Source organism: Catharus ustulatus, unplaced genomic scaffold (genome assembly GCF_009819885.2).
Source record: "Catharus ustulatus isolate bCatUst1 unplaced genomic scaffold, bCatUst1.pri.v2 scaffold_124_arrow_ctg1, whole genome shotgun sequence".
Taxonomy (NCBI): Eukaryota; Metazoa; Chordata; class Aves; order Passeriformes; family Turdidae; genus Catharus; species Catharus ustulatus.
This window is the reverse complement of record NW_024879470.1, coordinates 1-15,991: the sequence shown is the minus strand read 5'-3', so window position 1 is coordinate 15,991 and position 15,991 is coordinate 1. Positions and strand designations below refer to the sequence as shown.

The following is a 15,991-nucleotide window of genomic DNA, read 5'->3' as shown; positions in this document are numbered from 1 at the left end:
AACCCTCAAAATCCCCACTTTTTTATCCCCCAAAATCCCATTTTTTCCCTAAAAAAATTCCCTTTTTACCCCCCCAAAATTCCCATTTTTAACCCTGAAATTCCCATTTTTTCCCCCCTTAAAATCCTATTTTTCTCTCCAAAAATTCCCTTTTTTACCCTTAAAATTCCCATTTTTTAATCCCCTAAAATCCCATTTTTCCCTCCCAAAAATTTGATTTTTTCTTCCCCAAATTCCCTTTTTTACCCCCCAAAATTCCCATTTTTTAATCCCCAAAAATCCCATTTTTTTCCCAAAAAATTCCCTTTTTATCCCTCAAAATTCTGATTTTTCCCCCCTTAAAATCCTATTTTTCCCTCCAAAAATTCCCTTTTTTATTCCCCAAAATTCCCATTTTTTAATCCCCTAAAATCCCATTTTTCCCCAAAAAAAATCCTTTTTTTCTACCCTAAAATCCCATTTTTTCCCTCAAAAAATTCCCTTTTTTACCCCCCAAAATTCCCATTTTTTAATCCCCAAAATCCCTTTTTTTCCCCTAAAAATTCCCTTTTTACCCCCCCAAAATTCTGATTTTTTCTCCCCTAAAATCCCATTTTTCCCTCCAAAACTTCCCTTTTCCCCCCCTAAAATTCCCATTTTTTTACCTCCCAAAATCCCATTTTTCCCCTAAAAATTCCCTTTTCACCCCCTCAAAATTCTGATTTTTCCCCCCTTAAAATCCTATTTTTCCCTCCAAAAATTCCCTTTTTTACCCTTAAAATTCCCATTTTTTAATCCCCTGAAATCCCATTTTTCCCTCCCAAAAATTTGATTTTTTCTTCCCCAAAATTCCCTTTTTTACCCCCCAAAACTCCCATTTTTTTACCTCCCAAAATCCCATTTTTTTCCTCCCAAAATTCCCTTTTTACCCCCCCAAAATTCTGATTTTTCCTCCCCTAAAATCCCATTTTTTCCCCTAAAAATTCATATTTTTAACCCTGAAATTTCCATTTTTTTCTCCCCTGAAATCCCATTTTTCCCTCCAAAAATTCCCTTTTTTACCCTTAAAATTCCCATTTTTTAATCCCCTGAAATCCCATTTTTCCCTCCCAAAAATTTGATTTTTTCTTCCCCAAAATTCCCTTTTTTACCCCCCAAAACTCCCATTTTTTTACCTCCCAAAATCCCATTTTTTTCCTCCCAAAATTCCCTTTTTACCCCCCCAAAATTCTGATTTTTCCTCCCCTAAAATCCCATTTTTTCCCCTAAAAATTCATATTTTTAACCCTGAAATTTCCATTTTTTTCTCCCCTGAAATCCCATTTTTCCCTCCAAAAATTCCCTTTTTTTACCCTTAAAATTCCCATTTTTTAATCCCCTGAAATCCCATTTTTCCCTCCCAAAAATTTGATTTTTTCTTCCCCAAATTCCCTTTTTTACCCCCCAAAATTCCCATTTTTTTACCTCCCAAAATCCCATTTTTTCCCCAAAAATTCCCTTTTTATCCACCCAAATTCCCATTTTTTAGTCCCCTAAAATCCCACTTTTTCCCCAAAAAAATCCCATTTTTATCCCCCAAAATTCCATTTTTTCCATTTTTTCCCCCCAAATCCAAAACCAGATTTTCCAGGGATTTTCTTTAAATATTTTGAGTGTATTTTGTGAATATTTTGTGAATAGTTTGGGAATTGTTGGGGCTTTTGAACTCCCAAAAATCCCAATTTTTAATCGAAAAAAATCAGATTTTTCCAGGGATTTTTTTGAGAATTTTTTTATGTTTTAATCAAAATTTTGGGGATATTTGGGGAATTTTTTGAGTATATTTTGAGTATATTTTGTGAATATTTTGGGAATTTTTGGGGCTCTGGAACTCCCAAAAATCCCAATTTTTAATCGAAAAAAATCAGATTTTTCCAAATTTTTTTTTAAATTTATTTAATTTTTAGGGAATATTTTAGGAATATTTCAGAGATATTTTGGACAATATATAAGAGATTTTTTGAGTATATTTTGAGGATATTTTGTGAATATTTTGGGAATTTTTGGGGCTTTTCAACTCCCAAAAATCCCAATTTTTAATGGAAAAAAATCAGATTTTTCCACGGATTTTTTTCAGATTTTTTTTATTTTTTAATCAAAATTTCAGGCATTTTTTGAGAATATTTTAACAATATTTTGGGATGTTTTTGGGGTGATTTTGGTGATTTTTGGGGCTCTGGAACTCCCAAAAATCCCAATTTTTAATTGAAAAAAATCAGATTTTTCCACGGATTTTTTTGAAATTTTTTTTATTTTTTAGTCAAAATTTCAGACATTTTTTGAGGATATTTTGAGAATATTTTGGGATGTTTTTGGGGTGATTTTGGTGATTTTTGGGGCTCAGAGCTCGTCGTGCCCCCTGTGCAGATCCTGCCCGTAGTCGGTCGCTCGGCTCCCCACGAAAAGCTCCCAGCGCCCCAAAATCTCCTCTCTGCTCAGATTTCCATCCTAAAATTGGGGAAAAAATCAGAGAATTTGGTCAAATTTCATTTTTTACCCAAAAATCCCCACTTGGAATGGTCAAAAACGGCGAAAATTTGGTGAAAATCGGGTTAAAAATGACCTAAAAAATCAAAATTTAACCCAAAATTTGATTTAAAAATTATTAAAAAATGAAATTTAAATAAATGGTCCCAAAATCTTCCAAATTTGCCCCAAATTCAATAAAAAATCCCCAAAATTCGCCAAAAAATTGCCCAAAAAATGATCCCAAATTAACCCCAAAAAAATCCCGAAAAATCCCCTAAAATTCCCAAAAATTTCACAAAAAATTCCTTAAAAATCCCCAAAAATTCCCCAAAATTTTCCTAAAAAATCCCAAAGAAATCCCAAAAAATCACAAAAAATTTAAAAAAAATCTCCCCAAAAAATCACAGAAAATTAAGGAAAATTCCCCCCAAAAATTTTAAAAAATAAAAAAAAAAATCCCCAAAAAATCACAGAAAATTTAAAAAAAAATCCCCAAAAATCCTAAAAAAATTCCCAAAAATCCTAAAAACAGAAATCCTAATAAACCTCTAACAATTCTGCCAAAAATCCCAAAAAACCCTCAAACCCTCTCCCAAAATTCCCTTTTTTCACCATTTTTTCACCGTTTTCGACGCCGTTTTCGCGATTTTGACCGGATTTTTTTGGGGATTTTTCTGGAAATTTCAGGAATTTGATAATTTTGTTGATCCTCACCTTGTCCAGGTCAGCATGAAGACCACAAAAAATCCTAAAAATTCTCATTTTTTCACCGTTTTTTCACCGTTTTTTCACCATTTTTTCACCATTTTTTCACCGTTTTTTCACCGTCTTTTCACCGTTTTCGACGCCGTTTTCGCGATTTTGACCGGATTTTTTTGGGGATTTTTCTGGAAATTTCAGGAATTTGATAATTTTGTTGATCCTCACCTTGTCCAGGTCAGCCTGAACACCACAAAAAACCTGAAAATTCCCATTTTTTTCGCCATTTTTTCGCCATTTTTTCACCGTTTTTTCACCGTTTTCGACGCCGTTTTCGCGATTTTGACCGGATTTTTTTGGGGATTTTTTTGAGAACTTTGTGAATTTTGATAATTTTGATAATTTTGGAATTCTGGGGATTCTCACCTTGTCCTGGTCAGCATGATGACCCAAAACCCCCCCAAAAAACCCCAAAATTTACCAAAAAATCCCAAAAAATTCTGCAAAAATTCCCCAAAAAATTCCCAAAAATTCCCAAAAAATCCCCAAAAAATCCCAAAAAAACCCTAAAAAAATCCCAGAAAATTTAAAAAAAATTCTCAAAAATCCTAAAAACAAATTCCTAATAAACCTGTAATAATTCTCAAAAAAATCCTCCAAAAAACTTGAACCTCCCCCCCACAAAATTCCCATTTTTTCACCATTTTTTCACCATTTTTGGCACCGTTTTCATGATTCTGACCAGATTTTTTTGGGAATTTTTTGAGAATTTTGTGAATTTTGATAATGTTGGAATTTTGTGGATCCTCACCTTGTCCAGGTCAGCATGAAGACTCAAACCATCCAAAAAACCCAAAAAATTCCCAAAAAATTCCCCAAAATCCCCCAAAAATTCCCCAAAAAATTTCACAAAATTTCCCAAAAAATCTCTAAAAAAAATCACAGAAAATTCCAAAAAAATTCCAAAAAATTCTAAAAAAAATTCCCAAAACCTCCTTAACAATTTTCTCAAAAATACTTTTATTTTCTCCCAAAATTCTCATTTTTTCACCATTTTCTGACCATTTTTTCACCGTTTTTTGGCCGTTTTCGACGCCATTTTGGCGATTTTGACTGGATATTTTTGGGGATTTTTTGGAGAATTTTGGGATTTTTAGGAATTTAATAATTTTGGGGATCCTCACCTTGTCCAGGTCAGCATGAAGACCACAAAAAACCCTAAAAATTCTCATTTTTTCACCATTTTTTCACCGTTTTTTGACCATTTTTTCACCATTTTTGACGCCGTTTTCGCGATTTTGACCGGATTTTTTTGGGGATTTTTCTGGAAATTTTAGGAATTTGATAATTTTGTGGATCCTCACCTTGTCCAGATCAGCATGAAGACCACAAAAAATCCTAAAAATTCCCATTTTTTCACCGTTTTTTCACCATTTTTTCACCATTTTTTCGCCATTTTTTCACCATTTTTGACGCCGTTTTCGCGATTTTGACCGGATTTTTTTGGGGATTTTTCTGGAAATTTCAGGAATTTAATAATTTTGTTGATCCTCACCTTGTCCAGGTCAGCATGAAGACCACAAAAAACCCTAAAAATTCACAATTTTTCACCATTTTTTCACCATTTTTTCACCGTTTTTTCACCGTTTTCGACGCCGTTTTCGCGATTTTGACCGGGATTTTTTTGGGAATTTTGGTTTTTTTGGGAATTTTGGAATTTTTTGGATTCTCACCTTGTCCAGGTCAGCGTGGTGGATGAGGTGCTCGGCCTCCACCCCTGCCCAGTCGGGGCTGGGGGGGCTGAGCCAGAGCTGAACCTCGGCCGGGCCCAGGCGGCCGTCGCCGTCGCGGTCCCGCTGCCGCAGGAATTGTTCCCGTTCCCGAAGGATCTCGGGGGGTTCTGGGGAGCCTGGGGAGCCCTGGTACAAATCAGCTAGAAGAGAGAAAATTGAATTTAATCCTGAAAAAATTCCAGTCAAAAAAGCCCAAAAATCACCCAAAAATCACAAAAAAATCGCAAAAATCGCGAAAAAAATCGGAGCGAAAAACGCCCAAAATTCCATAAAAAGAAAAACCAAAACATTCCAAAAAATTCCCAAAAAATTCCTAAAAAATGCCCAAAAATTCCCCTAAAAATTACCCCTAGAATTCCTAAAATATTCCCCCCAAAAAAACCCAAAAAATACCAAAAAATCTCAAAAATCGCAAAAAAAATCGGAGGGAAAAACGCCCAAAATTCCATTAAAAAAAAACAAAATTTCCCCCAAAATTCCCAAGATTTCCCCAAATGGAGACAGGGATTCCCTCAGAAATTCAAAAAAAATCCTCCCAAAAATTCCCTCCAGAAATTCACCCAAAATTCCCCAAAAAATCTCAAAAATTCCTGAAAAATATAAAAAAAAATTCCATCAAAAATTCCCCCCAAAAATCCCCCAAAAATTCACAAAAAATCCCAAAAATTTCTCCAAAAATTCACAATAAATCCCAAAATAATTCCCCAAAAACTTCCTAAAAGTCCCCAAAAACTTCTCTAAAAATTCCACAACAAAATTCCCCCAAAATCCATTAAAAGTTCCAAAAAATTCCCCCAAAAATTCCCAAAAAAATCTCAAAAAATTCCCAAAAAATCCCCAAAAAATCTCCTAAAAATTCCTCAAAAATACCCAACAAATCTCAAAAAAGTTTTCCTAAAAAATTCCTAAAAAATTCCCAAAATTCCCCCAAAATCCGCGGCCCCAAGCGGTCGTCGCGGTCCCGCTGCCGCAGGAATTGTTCCCGTTCCCGAAGGATCTCTGGGGGTTCTGGGGAGCCTGGGGAGCCCTGGTACAAATCAGCTGCAAGAGAGAAAATTGAATTTAATCCTAAAAAAATTCCAGTCAAAAAAGTCCAAAAATCACCCAAAAAATCGCAAAAAAATCGCAAAAATCGCGAAAAAAATCGGAGCGAAAAACGCCCAAAATTCCATAAAAATAGAAACCAAGATTTACCAAAAAATTCCTAAAAAATTCTTAAAAAATGCCCAAAAATTCCCCTAAAAATTACCCCTAGAATTCCTAAAATATTCCCCCCAAAAAATCCCAAAAAATCGCAAAAATCGCAAAAAAATCGGAGCGAAAAACGCCTAAAATTCCATAAAAAGAGAAACCAAAATTTACCCAAAAAATTCCCAAATTTACCCCAAAATTGCCAATAATTTCCCCAAATGGAAACAGAGATTCTAAAAATCCCAGAAAATCCACTCAAAAAATCTCCCCAAAATCCACAAAAAATTCCCAAAAATTTCTCTAAAATTTCACTCAAAAATTAAAAAAAATTCCCCCAAAATTCTCAAAAAAAATCCCAAAAAATCTCCAAAAAAATCCTCAAAAAATCCCAAAAAATCTTCTAAAACTCCCCCAAAAATTACTCCTAAAATTCCCAAAATATTCCCTAAAAAATCCCAAAAATTCTCTCAAAAATTCCCAAAAATTTCTCCCAAAATTCCCAAAATAATCCTAAAAAAGCCCTTCAATAATTCCTCAAAAAATAATTTTAAAAAAATCTCAGAAATTTCCCAAAAAATCCCAAAATTTAAAAAAAAAAAACGTAAAATTTCCCTGAAAAAAAAAACCAAAAAATTCCCTAAAAACCCAAAAAATTCCCTAAAAAAACCCCAAAATTTCCCAAAACTCACCCAAAAAGTCCCCAAAAAATCCCAAAAATTCCCCACAAAATTTCCAATAAAGTAAAAAAAAATCCCCAAAATTCCCTCAAAAATTAAAAAAAAAATTCTTAAAAAATCCCAAAAAAATTCCCAAAAATTCCCCCCAAAAATTCCCAAAAAATCACAAAAATCGCAAAAAAAATCAGAGAATAAATGCCCAAAATTCCATAAAAAGAAAAACTAAAATTTCCAAAAAAATTCCTAAAAAATCAAAAAAAATCCCCTAAAAATTGTCCCTGAAATTCCCAAAATATCTCCCAAAAAAAATCCCCAAAATTCCCTCAAAAATTCCCCCCAAAATCCCAAAAAATTAAAAAAAAATCCACCAAAAATTACCCAAAAAAATTCCCAAAAATCCCAAAAAATTAAACAAAATTCCCCAAATAATCTCAAAATATTCCCAAAAAAATCCCCCAAAAAATCCCCAATATATTCCCAAAATAGTCCCAAAAAATCCCAAAAAATCTCCCCCAAAACCCCAAAATGTATTAAAAAAAATCCCAAAAAATCCCAAAATATCCCCAAAAAATCCCCAAAATATTCCCAGAGTATTCCCAAAAAAATCCCAAATTATTCCCAAAAAATCCCAAAATAATCCCAAAATAATTTCCAAAAAATCCCCAAAAATTCCCCCCCAAAATCCCAAAATATTCCCAAAAAAATCCCAAATTATTCCCAAAAAAAACCCCAAAAAATCCCAGAATTTAAAAAAAAAAATCCTCAAAATATTCCTAAAAATCTCCACAAAAATCCTTCCAAAATAAAAAAAATATTCCCCAATAAATCTCAAAAAATTTCAAAAAGTTCCTTCAAAAATTTCAAAAAATCCCAAAAAATCCCCATAAAATCCCCCAAAAAATCCCAAAAAATTCCAAAAAAATCCTCAAAATATTCCTAAAAATCTCCAAAAAATTCCTCCCAAAATTAAAAAAAAATTCCCCAAAAGATCATAAAAAATTCCAAAAAATTCCTTCAAAAATTAAAAAAAATCCCAAAAAATCCCCAAAAAAATCCCCCAAAAAATCCCCAAAAAAATCCCCCAAAAAATCCCAAAAAATTCCAAAAAAATCCTCAAAATATTCCTAAAAATCTCCAAAAAATTCTCCCAAAATAAAAAAAAAAATTCCCCAATAAATCTCAAAAAATTCCAAAAAATTCCTTCAAAAATTTCAAAAAATCCCAAAAAATCCCAAAAAAAATCCCAAAAAAATCCCCAAAAATTCCAAAAAAATCCCCCAAAAAACCCAAAAAAATTCCAAAAAAATCCTCAAAATATTCCTAAAAATCTCCAAAAAAATTCTCCCAAAATTAAAAAAAAATTTCCCAAAAAAATCCTAAAAAATAAAAAAAAATTCCTTCAAAAATTAAAAAAAATCCCAAAAAATCCCCAAAAAAATCCCCCAAAAAATCCCCAAAAATTCCCCACAAAATTTTCAATAAATTAAAAAAAATCCCCAAAAATTCCCTCAAAAATTCCCAAAAAAATCCTAAAAAATCCCCAAAAATCCCCCTAAAAAAATCTCAAAAAATCCCAAAAAATCCCAAAAAAATCCCAAAAAATTCCAAAAAAATTCCCAAAAAATTCCAAAAAAATTCCCAAAAAATTCCCCAAAAATAAACAATTTAAAATTTACCCAAAATTGCCCAAATTCCCCCAAATTTCCCCCAAATTCTCCTTTCTCACCGATGTACTCGTCCACCTGCACGAATCCGTCCCCGTCGCGATCCAGGTCCTCCATGGTCTCCTGGAAAAGCAAAAATTTGGGGAATTTACCCCAAAATTCCTCCCCAAAATCCCTCAAAATTATCAATAAAAATTAAAAATAAATCTCAAAAAATTCCACCAAAATTGTCAATAAAAATTTTTAAAAAATTCTCCAAAATTCCTGCCCAAAACCCCTCAAAATTATCAATAAAAATTAAAAATAAATCTCAAAAAATTCCACAAAAATTGTCAGTAAAAATTTTTTAAAAATTCCCCAAAATTTCTCCCCAAAACCCCTCAAAATTATCAATAAAAATAAAAAAAATCAATAGTTTTCCACACAATTTCAAATAAAATTCAAAAAGATTCCCATAAAAATCTCAATAAAAATAAAAAAATCTCAATGAACTCCCACAAAATTTCCAAAAAAATTTTTTAAAATCTCATTAAATTCCCACAAAATTCCCAATAAAAGCTTAAAAAAACCTCACAAAATTACCCCAAAATTCCAAATAAATTTTTTTAAAAATTCCCTTAAATTCCTCCCCAAAATACCCCAAAATTGTCAATAAAAATTTAAAAAAAATTCAAAAAATTCCCACAAAATTCCCTGAAAATTCCAGAAAAAATTAAAAAAAACTTAAATAAAAAAAAATTTTAAAAAAAGTTCCCAAAAATTGAAAAAATTTCCAAAAAAAATCCAAAAAATTTCCCAGAAAATTAAAAAAAAATTTGCCCCAAAAATCCCCAAAAAATCCTAAAAAAATCCCCCCAAAAATCCCAAATAATTCTCTAAAATTAAAAAAAACATTCAAAAAAATCCCAAAACTATCCCAAAAAATCCTCTAAAAATTCCAAAAAAATTCCCTAAAATCCCAAAAGAAATTTTTTCAAACCACCAAAAAATTCACCCAAAAATTCCAAAAAACCCCAAAAAAATCCCAAAAAAATCCCCCAAAAATTCCAAAAAATTCCAAAATATTCCCAAAAAATCCACTAAAAATACTAAAAAATTCCCTAAAATCCTAAAATAAATTTGCCAACATCACCTAAAAATTCACCCAAAAATTCCCAAATAAACCCATAAAAATCCCCAAAATATTCCAGAAAATACCCAAAAAAATTCCAAAAAAATTCCAAAATATCCCAAAAAATCCCCTAAAAATTCCAAATAAATTCTCTAAAATCCTAAAACAAATTTGCCAACATCACCTAAAAATTCACCCAAAAATTCCCAAATAAACCCATAAAAAATCCCGAAAAAATTCCAAAAAAATCCCAAAAAATTCAAAAAAATCCCCAAAAATTCAAAAAAAATCCCAAAAAATCCCAAAAAAATCCTGTAAAAATTCAAAAACAATTCCCTAAAATCCCAAAAGAAATTTTTTCAAACCACCAAAAAATTCACCCAAAAATTCCAAAAAAACCCCCAAAAAATCCCCAAAAAATCCCAAAAAAATTCCAAAAAAATACCAAAAAAAATCCAAAAAAACCACAAAAAATCCCCTAAAAATTCCAAAAAAATTCCCTAAAATCCCAAAACAAATTTGCCAACATCACCTAAAAATTCACCCAAAAATTCCTAAAAACACCCAAGAAAACCCCAAAAAAATTACAAAAAAATTCAAATTTTTGTCATTTTCGACGCGGTTTTCGCGATTTCGCCCGGGATTTTTTTGGGAATTTTGATATTTTTTGGTAAATTTGATGAATTTTGGGAATTCTCACCTGCACCACGATCTCCTGGAGCTGGGGGAAGTCCTCGGGGTGCAGGAAGGCGTCGAGCTCGGGCTCGCGGAGCCGCCCGTCCCCGTCCTCGTCGGCGGCCTGGAAACGACGGCGGGAGCGGAGCAGGAGCTGCCGGTGGGAATCGGGGTCTGGAGAGCCCTGGAAATCCTCTGGGAATGGAGAAATAAATAAAAGGAATCAGTAAAAATGTGTGGAAAAGTTTAAAAAAATTCCCAAAAAAATTCCTGCGAAAATCGCACAAAAAACGCCAAAAAATCGCAAAAAAATCCCAAAATATTTCAAAAAAATGCCAAAAAAATCTCAAAAAATCCCTAAAATTTCTCCCAAAATTCTCTTTAAAATCTCAGAAAATTAAAAATAAAATCTTCAAAAAAAACCCACCAAAAACCCTCAAAAAAATTTCCCAAAAAATTCCAAAAAAAATTCCAAAAAAATTCCCCAAAATTTTCAAGGAAACGACGGCGGGAACGGAGCAGGAGCTGCCGGTGGGAATCGGGGTCTGGAGAGCCCTGGAAATCCTCTGGGAATGGCAAAATAATTAAAAGAAATTATTAAAAATGTGAAAAAATTTTTTAAAAAATTCCCAAAAAATTTGCGCAAAAAACTCCCAAAAATTCACGCAAAAAACGCCAAAAAATTGTCAAAAAACCAAAAAAAATTCTAAAAAAAATCCCAAAAAAATGCTCAAAAAAACCCCAAAAAATCCCAAAATTTCTCCCAGAATTCTCCTTAAAATCCCAAAAAAATTCTCCAAAAAATAAAAAAAAAAAATCCCCAAAAATTCCCAAAAAAATTCCCCAAAATTTTCAAGGAAACGCCGGCGGGAGCGGAGCAGGAGTTGCCGGTGGGAATCGGGGTCTGGAGAGACCTGGAAATCCTCTGGGAATGGAAAAATAATTAAAAGAAATTATTAAAAATATGTGGGAAAATTTAAAAAAATTCCCAAAAAAATTCCCGCAAAAATCGCGCAAAAAATGCCAAAAAAATCGTCAAAAAAACAAAAAAAATTCTAAAAGAAATCCCAAAATATCTCCAAAAAATCCCCAAAATTCCCCTCAAAATTCTCCTAAAAATCCCAGAAAATTTCCAAAAAGTTCCCCAAAAAACCCTTTAAAAACTACAAAAAATTCACAAAAAAGGCACAAAAAAATCCAAAGAAATCCCCCAAATAATTTGAAAAAACTCCCCAAAAAATCATAAAAAACCCACAAAAAATCCCACAAAAAAATCCCCAAAAATCCACAAAAAAAAAATCACAAAAATTGCAAAAAATCCCCAAATAATTTGAAAAAATCCACCAAAAAAATCACGAAAAAATTACCAAAAAAAACCCCGAAAAATCCTCCAAAATTTTTCAAAAAATTCTAAAAAAACCTCCAAAAAATTCACAAAAAATTTTAAAAAATCCCCAATAAATCATGAAAAAATTGCAGTAAAAACTCCAAAAATTTTTCTAAAAATCAAAAAAAATCCCCCCAAAAATTCACAAAAATCCAAAAAAATCCCCCCAAAATCACAAAAAAATCCCAAAAAATCCACAAATAATCTGAAAAAAATCCCCAAAAAAATCCAAAAAATCCCCAAAAAATCCCTAAAAATTCCACAAAAAAAATCCCAAAAAATCACAAAAAAATCACAAAAAAATCCCAAAAAATCCCCCCAAAAAATCCCCAAAAATCCCAAAAAATCCCTAAAAATTCCACAAAAAAATCCAAAAAAATCCCAAAACAATCCCAAAAAAATCCCTAAAAATTCCACCAAAATCCCCAAAAAAATCCCAAAAAAATCCAAAAAAAATCTCACAAAATCCACAAAAAATCCCTAAAAATTCCACAAAAAATCCACAAAAAAATCCCAAAAAATCACAAAAAAATCCCCAAAAAATCCCCAAAAAATCCCCAAAAAAATCCCAAAAAAATCCCTAAAAATTCCACAAAAAATCCACAAAAAAATCCACAAAAAAATCACAAAAAATCCCAAAAAATCCCCCAAAAAATCCCAAAAAATTCCACAAAAAATCCCCAAAAAATCCCCAAAAATTCCACAAAAAAATCCCCAAAAAATCCCAAAAAATCCAAAAAAAATCCCTAAAAATTCCACAAAAAATCCACAAAAAATCCCAAAAAATCCCCAAAAAATCCCACAAAATCCACAAAAAATCACAAAAAATCCCCAAAAACTCCCAAAAAATCCCCCAAAAAAATCACAAAAAAATCCCAAAAAAATCCCAAAAAATCCCCCAAAAAAATCCAAAAAAATCCCAAAAAATCCCCAAAAAATCACAAAAACATCCCAAAAAATCCCCAAAAAAATCCCAAAAAATCCCCAAAAAATCCAAAAAAATCCCCAAAAAATCCCTAAAAATTCAACAAAAAATCCCAAAAAAATCATAAAAAAATCCCAAAAAATCCCAAAAAAATCCCAAAAAAATCCAAAAAAATCCCCAAAAAATCCCCAAATTTTCCCCAAATTTCCCAAACCTCCCCACACTCTCACCCCCCTCTCCAAAGCTGATCTCCTTGTACTCCTGCCACGTCACGACGCCGTCGCCGTCGCCATCGAGGCGCCGCCGCTCCTCCCTCAGCTCCTCCTGCCGGGCCCCGCGGTGCCGCCGCAGGATCCAGGCCCGGAGCTCCTCCCTGGAGACCCCTCCAGAGGTGTCTGAGTCCATCAGTGCCACCAGGAGCCTGGAATTGGGGAGAAAAAATGGGAATTTGGGAGCTGGAATTGCCAAAATTGGAAATAAAATGGGTGAGAAATCGAAAAAATTCCAAAATCGCGAAGACTTGACCTAAAATTTTGTGGAATTTATCCAAAATTCCCACCCTAAATCCATCAGAGTCCATCAGACCCAAGTAGGAGAAGGAATGAGGCAAAAAAATTGGGAATTTGGGAGCTGGAATTGCCAAAATTCAAAAAAAATTGAAGTTGGATTGATGAAATTATGAAAAAATCCAAAATCGCGACGATTTGAACCAAAATTTTGGAGAATTTGACCAAAATTTTGCAGAATTTACCCAAAATTCCCAACTCAAATCCATCAGACCCAAGCAGGAGAAGGAATGGTGGGAAAAAATGGGAATTTGGGAGGTGGAATTGCCAAAATTCCAAAAAAATTGAAGTTGGATTGATGAAATTACAAAAAAAATCCAAAATCGCGAAGATTTGAACCAAAATTTTGCAGAATTTACCCAAAATTTCCAACCCAAATCCATCAGATCCAAGCAGGAGCCTGGAATTGGGGAAAAAAATGGGAATTTGGGAGCTGGAATTGCCAAAATTCCAAAATAAAATGGATGAGAAATCGAAAAAATCCAAAATCGCAAAGATTTGACCCAAAATTTTGGAGAATTTGACCAAAATTTTGCAGAATTTACCCAAAATTCCCAGTCTGGATCAATCCCAGGAGCCTGGAATTGGGGAAAAAATTGGGAATTTGGGAGGTGGAATTGCCAAAATTGGAAATAAAATGGATGAGAAATCGAAAAAATCCAAAATCGCGACGATTTGACGCAAAATTTTGCAGAATTCGACCAAAATTTTGTGGAATTTACCCAAAATTCCCAACCCAAATCCATCAGACCCAAGCAGGAGCCTGGAATTGGGGAAAAAAATGGGAATTTGGGAGCTGGAATTGCCAAAATTTTAAAAAAATCGAAGTTGGATTGATGAAATTACAAAAAAATCCAAAATCGCGAAGATTTGACCAAAAATTTTGCAGAATTTGACCAAAATTTTGCAGAATTTACCCAAAAATCCCAACCCAAATCCATCAGAGTCCATGAGACCCAAGTAGGAGAAGGAATGTTGGGAAAAAATGGGAATTTGGGAGCTGGAATTGCAAAAATTAAAAAAAAAATCGATGGGAAATAAAAAAAATCCAAAATCGCGAAGACTTGACCCAAAATTTTGGAGAATTTGCTCAAAATTTTGTGGAATTCACCCAAAATTCCCAGCCCAAATCCATCAGATCCAAGCAGGAGCCTGGAATTGGGGAAAAAAATTGGAATTTGGGAGGTGGAATTGCCAAAATTGGAAATAAAATGGATGAGAAATCAAAAAGTCCAAAATTGCGAAGACTTGACCAAAAATTTTGGAGAATTTGACCAAAATTTTGCAGAATTTACCCAAAATTCCCACTCCAAATCCATTAGATCCAAGCAGGAGCCTGGAATTGGGGAAAAAATGGGAATTTGGGAGCTGGAATTGCCAAAATCTAAAAAAAATTGAAGTTGGATTGATGAAATTACAAAAAAAATCCAAAATCGCGAAGATTTGACCAAAAATTTTGCAGAATTCACCCAAAATTTTGCAGAATTTACCCAAAATTCCCAACCCAAATCCATCAGACCCAAGCAGGAGAAGGAATGAGGCAAAAAATTGGGAATTTGGGAGTTGGAATTGTCAAAATTTAAAAAAATATCGGTGAGAAATCGAAAAAATCCAAAATCGCGAAGATTTGACCAAAAATTTTGCAGAATTTACCCAAAATTCCCAACTCAAATCCATCAGACCCAAGTAGAAGAAGGAATGTTGGGAAAAAAATGGGAATTTGGGAGGTGGAATTGCCAAAATTTAAAAAAAAATTGAAGTTGGATTGATGAAATTACAAAAAAAATCCAAAATCGCGAAGATTTGACCAAAAATTTTGTGGAATTCACCCAAAATTTTGCAGAATTTACCCAAAAATCCCAACCCAAATCCATCAGACCCAAGCAGGAGAAGGAATGTTGGGAAAAAATGGGAATTTGGGAGGTGGAATTGCCAAAATTGGAAATAAAATGGATGAGAAATCGAAAAAATCCAAAATCGCGAAGACTTGATCCAAAATTTTGGAGAATTTGCCCAAAATTTTGCAGAATTTACCCAAAATTCCCAACCCAAATCCATCAGACCCAAGTAGGAGAAGGAATTGGGGAGAAAAATTGGGAATTTGGGAGCTGGAATTGCCAAAATTCAAAAAAAATTGAAGTTGGATTGATGAAATTATGAAAAAATCCAAAATCGCGAAGATTTGATCCAAAATTTTGCAGAATTCGACCAAAATTTGGTGGAATTTACCCAAAATTCCCAACTCATATCCATCAGACCCAAGCAGGAGAAGGAATGTTGGGAAAAAATGGGAATTTGGGAGGTGGAATTGCAAAAATTCCAAAAAAATTGAAGTTGGATTGATGAAATTACAAAAAAAAACAAAATCGCGAAGATTTGACCCAAAATTTTGGAGAATTTGACCAAAATTTTGCAGAATTTACCCAAAATTCCCAACCCAAATCCATCAGACCCAAGCAGGAGAAGGAATTGGGGAGAAAAAATGGAATTTGGGAGCTGGAATTGCCAAAATTCCAAAAAAATTGAAATTGGATTGATGAAATTACAAAAAAATCCAAGATCGCGAAGATTTGACCCAAAATTTTGGAGAATTTGCTCAAAATTTTGTGGAATTCACCCAAAATTCCCAGCCCAAATCCATCAGATCCAAGCAGGAGCCTGGAATTGGGGAAAAAAATTGGAATTTGGGAGGTGGAATTGCCAAAATTGGAAATAAAATGGATGAGAAATCAAAAAGTCCAAAATTGCGAAGACTTGACCAAAAATTTTGGAGAATTTGACCAAAATTTTGCAGAATTTACCCAAATTCCCACTCC

The 15,991-nt window shown here is 33.1% G+C and overlaps 1 protein-coding gene across 1 annotated transcript; it reads right to left on the bottom strand.

The window, feature by feature from the left end:
* Positions 1-2,293: 2,293 nt before the first annotated feature.
* On the bottom strand, positions 2,294-13,025 carry LOC117011375 (reticulocalbin-3-like). Its single transcript, XM_033086733.1, has 5 exons — positions 12,840-13,025; positions 10,323-10,492; positions 8,574-8,634; positions 4,920-5,119; positions 2,294-2,466 (listed from the first exon to the last, which is right to left on the bottom strand). Exons 1-5 carry the CDS (start codon positions 13,012-13,014, stop codon positions 2,359-2,361), a joined length of 714 nt encoding a protein of 237 aa, XP_032942624.1. The 5' UTR covers positions 13,015-13,025; the 3' UTR covers positions 2,294-2,358.
* Between the last annotated feature and the right edge of the window lie 2,966 nt (positions 13,026-15,991).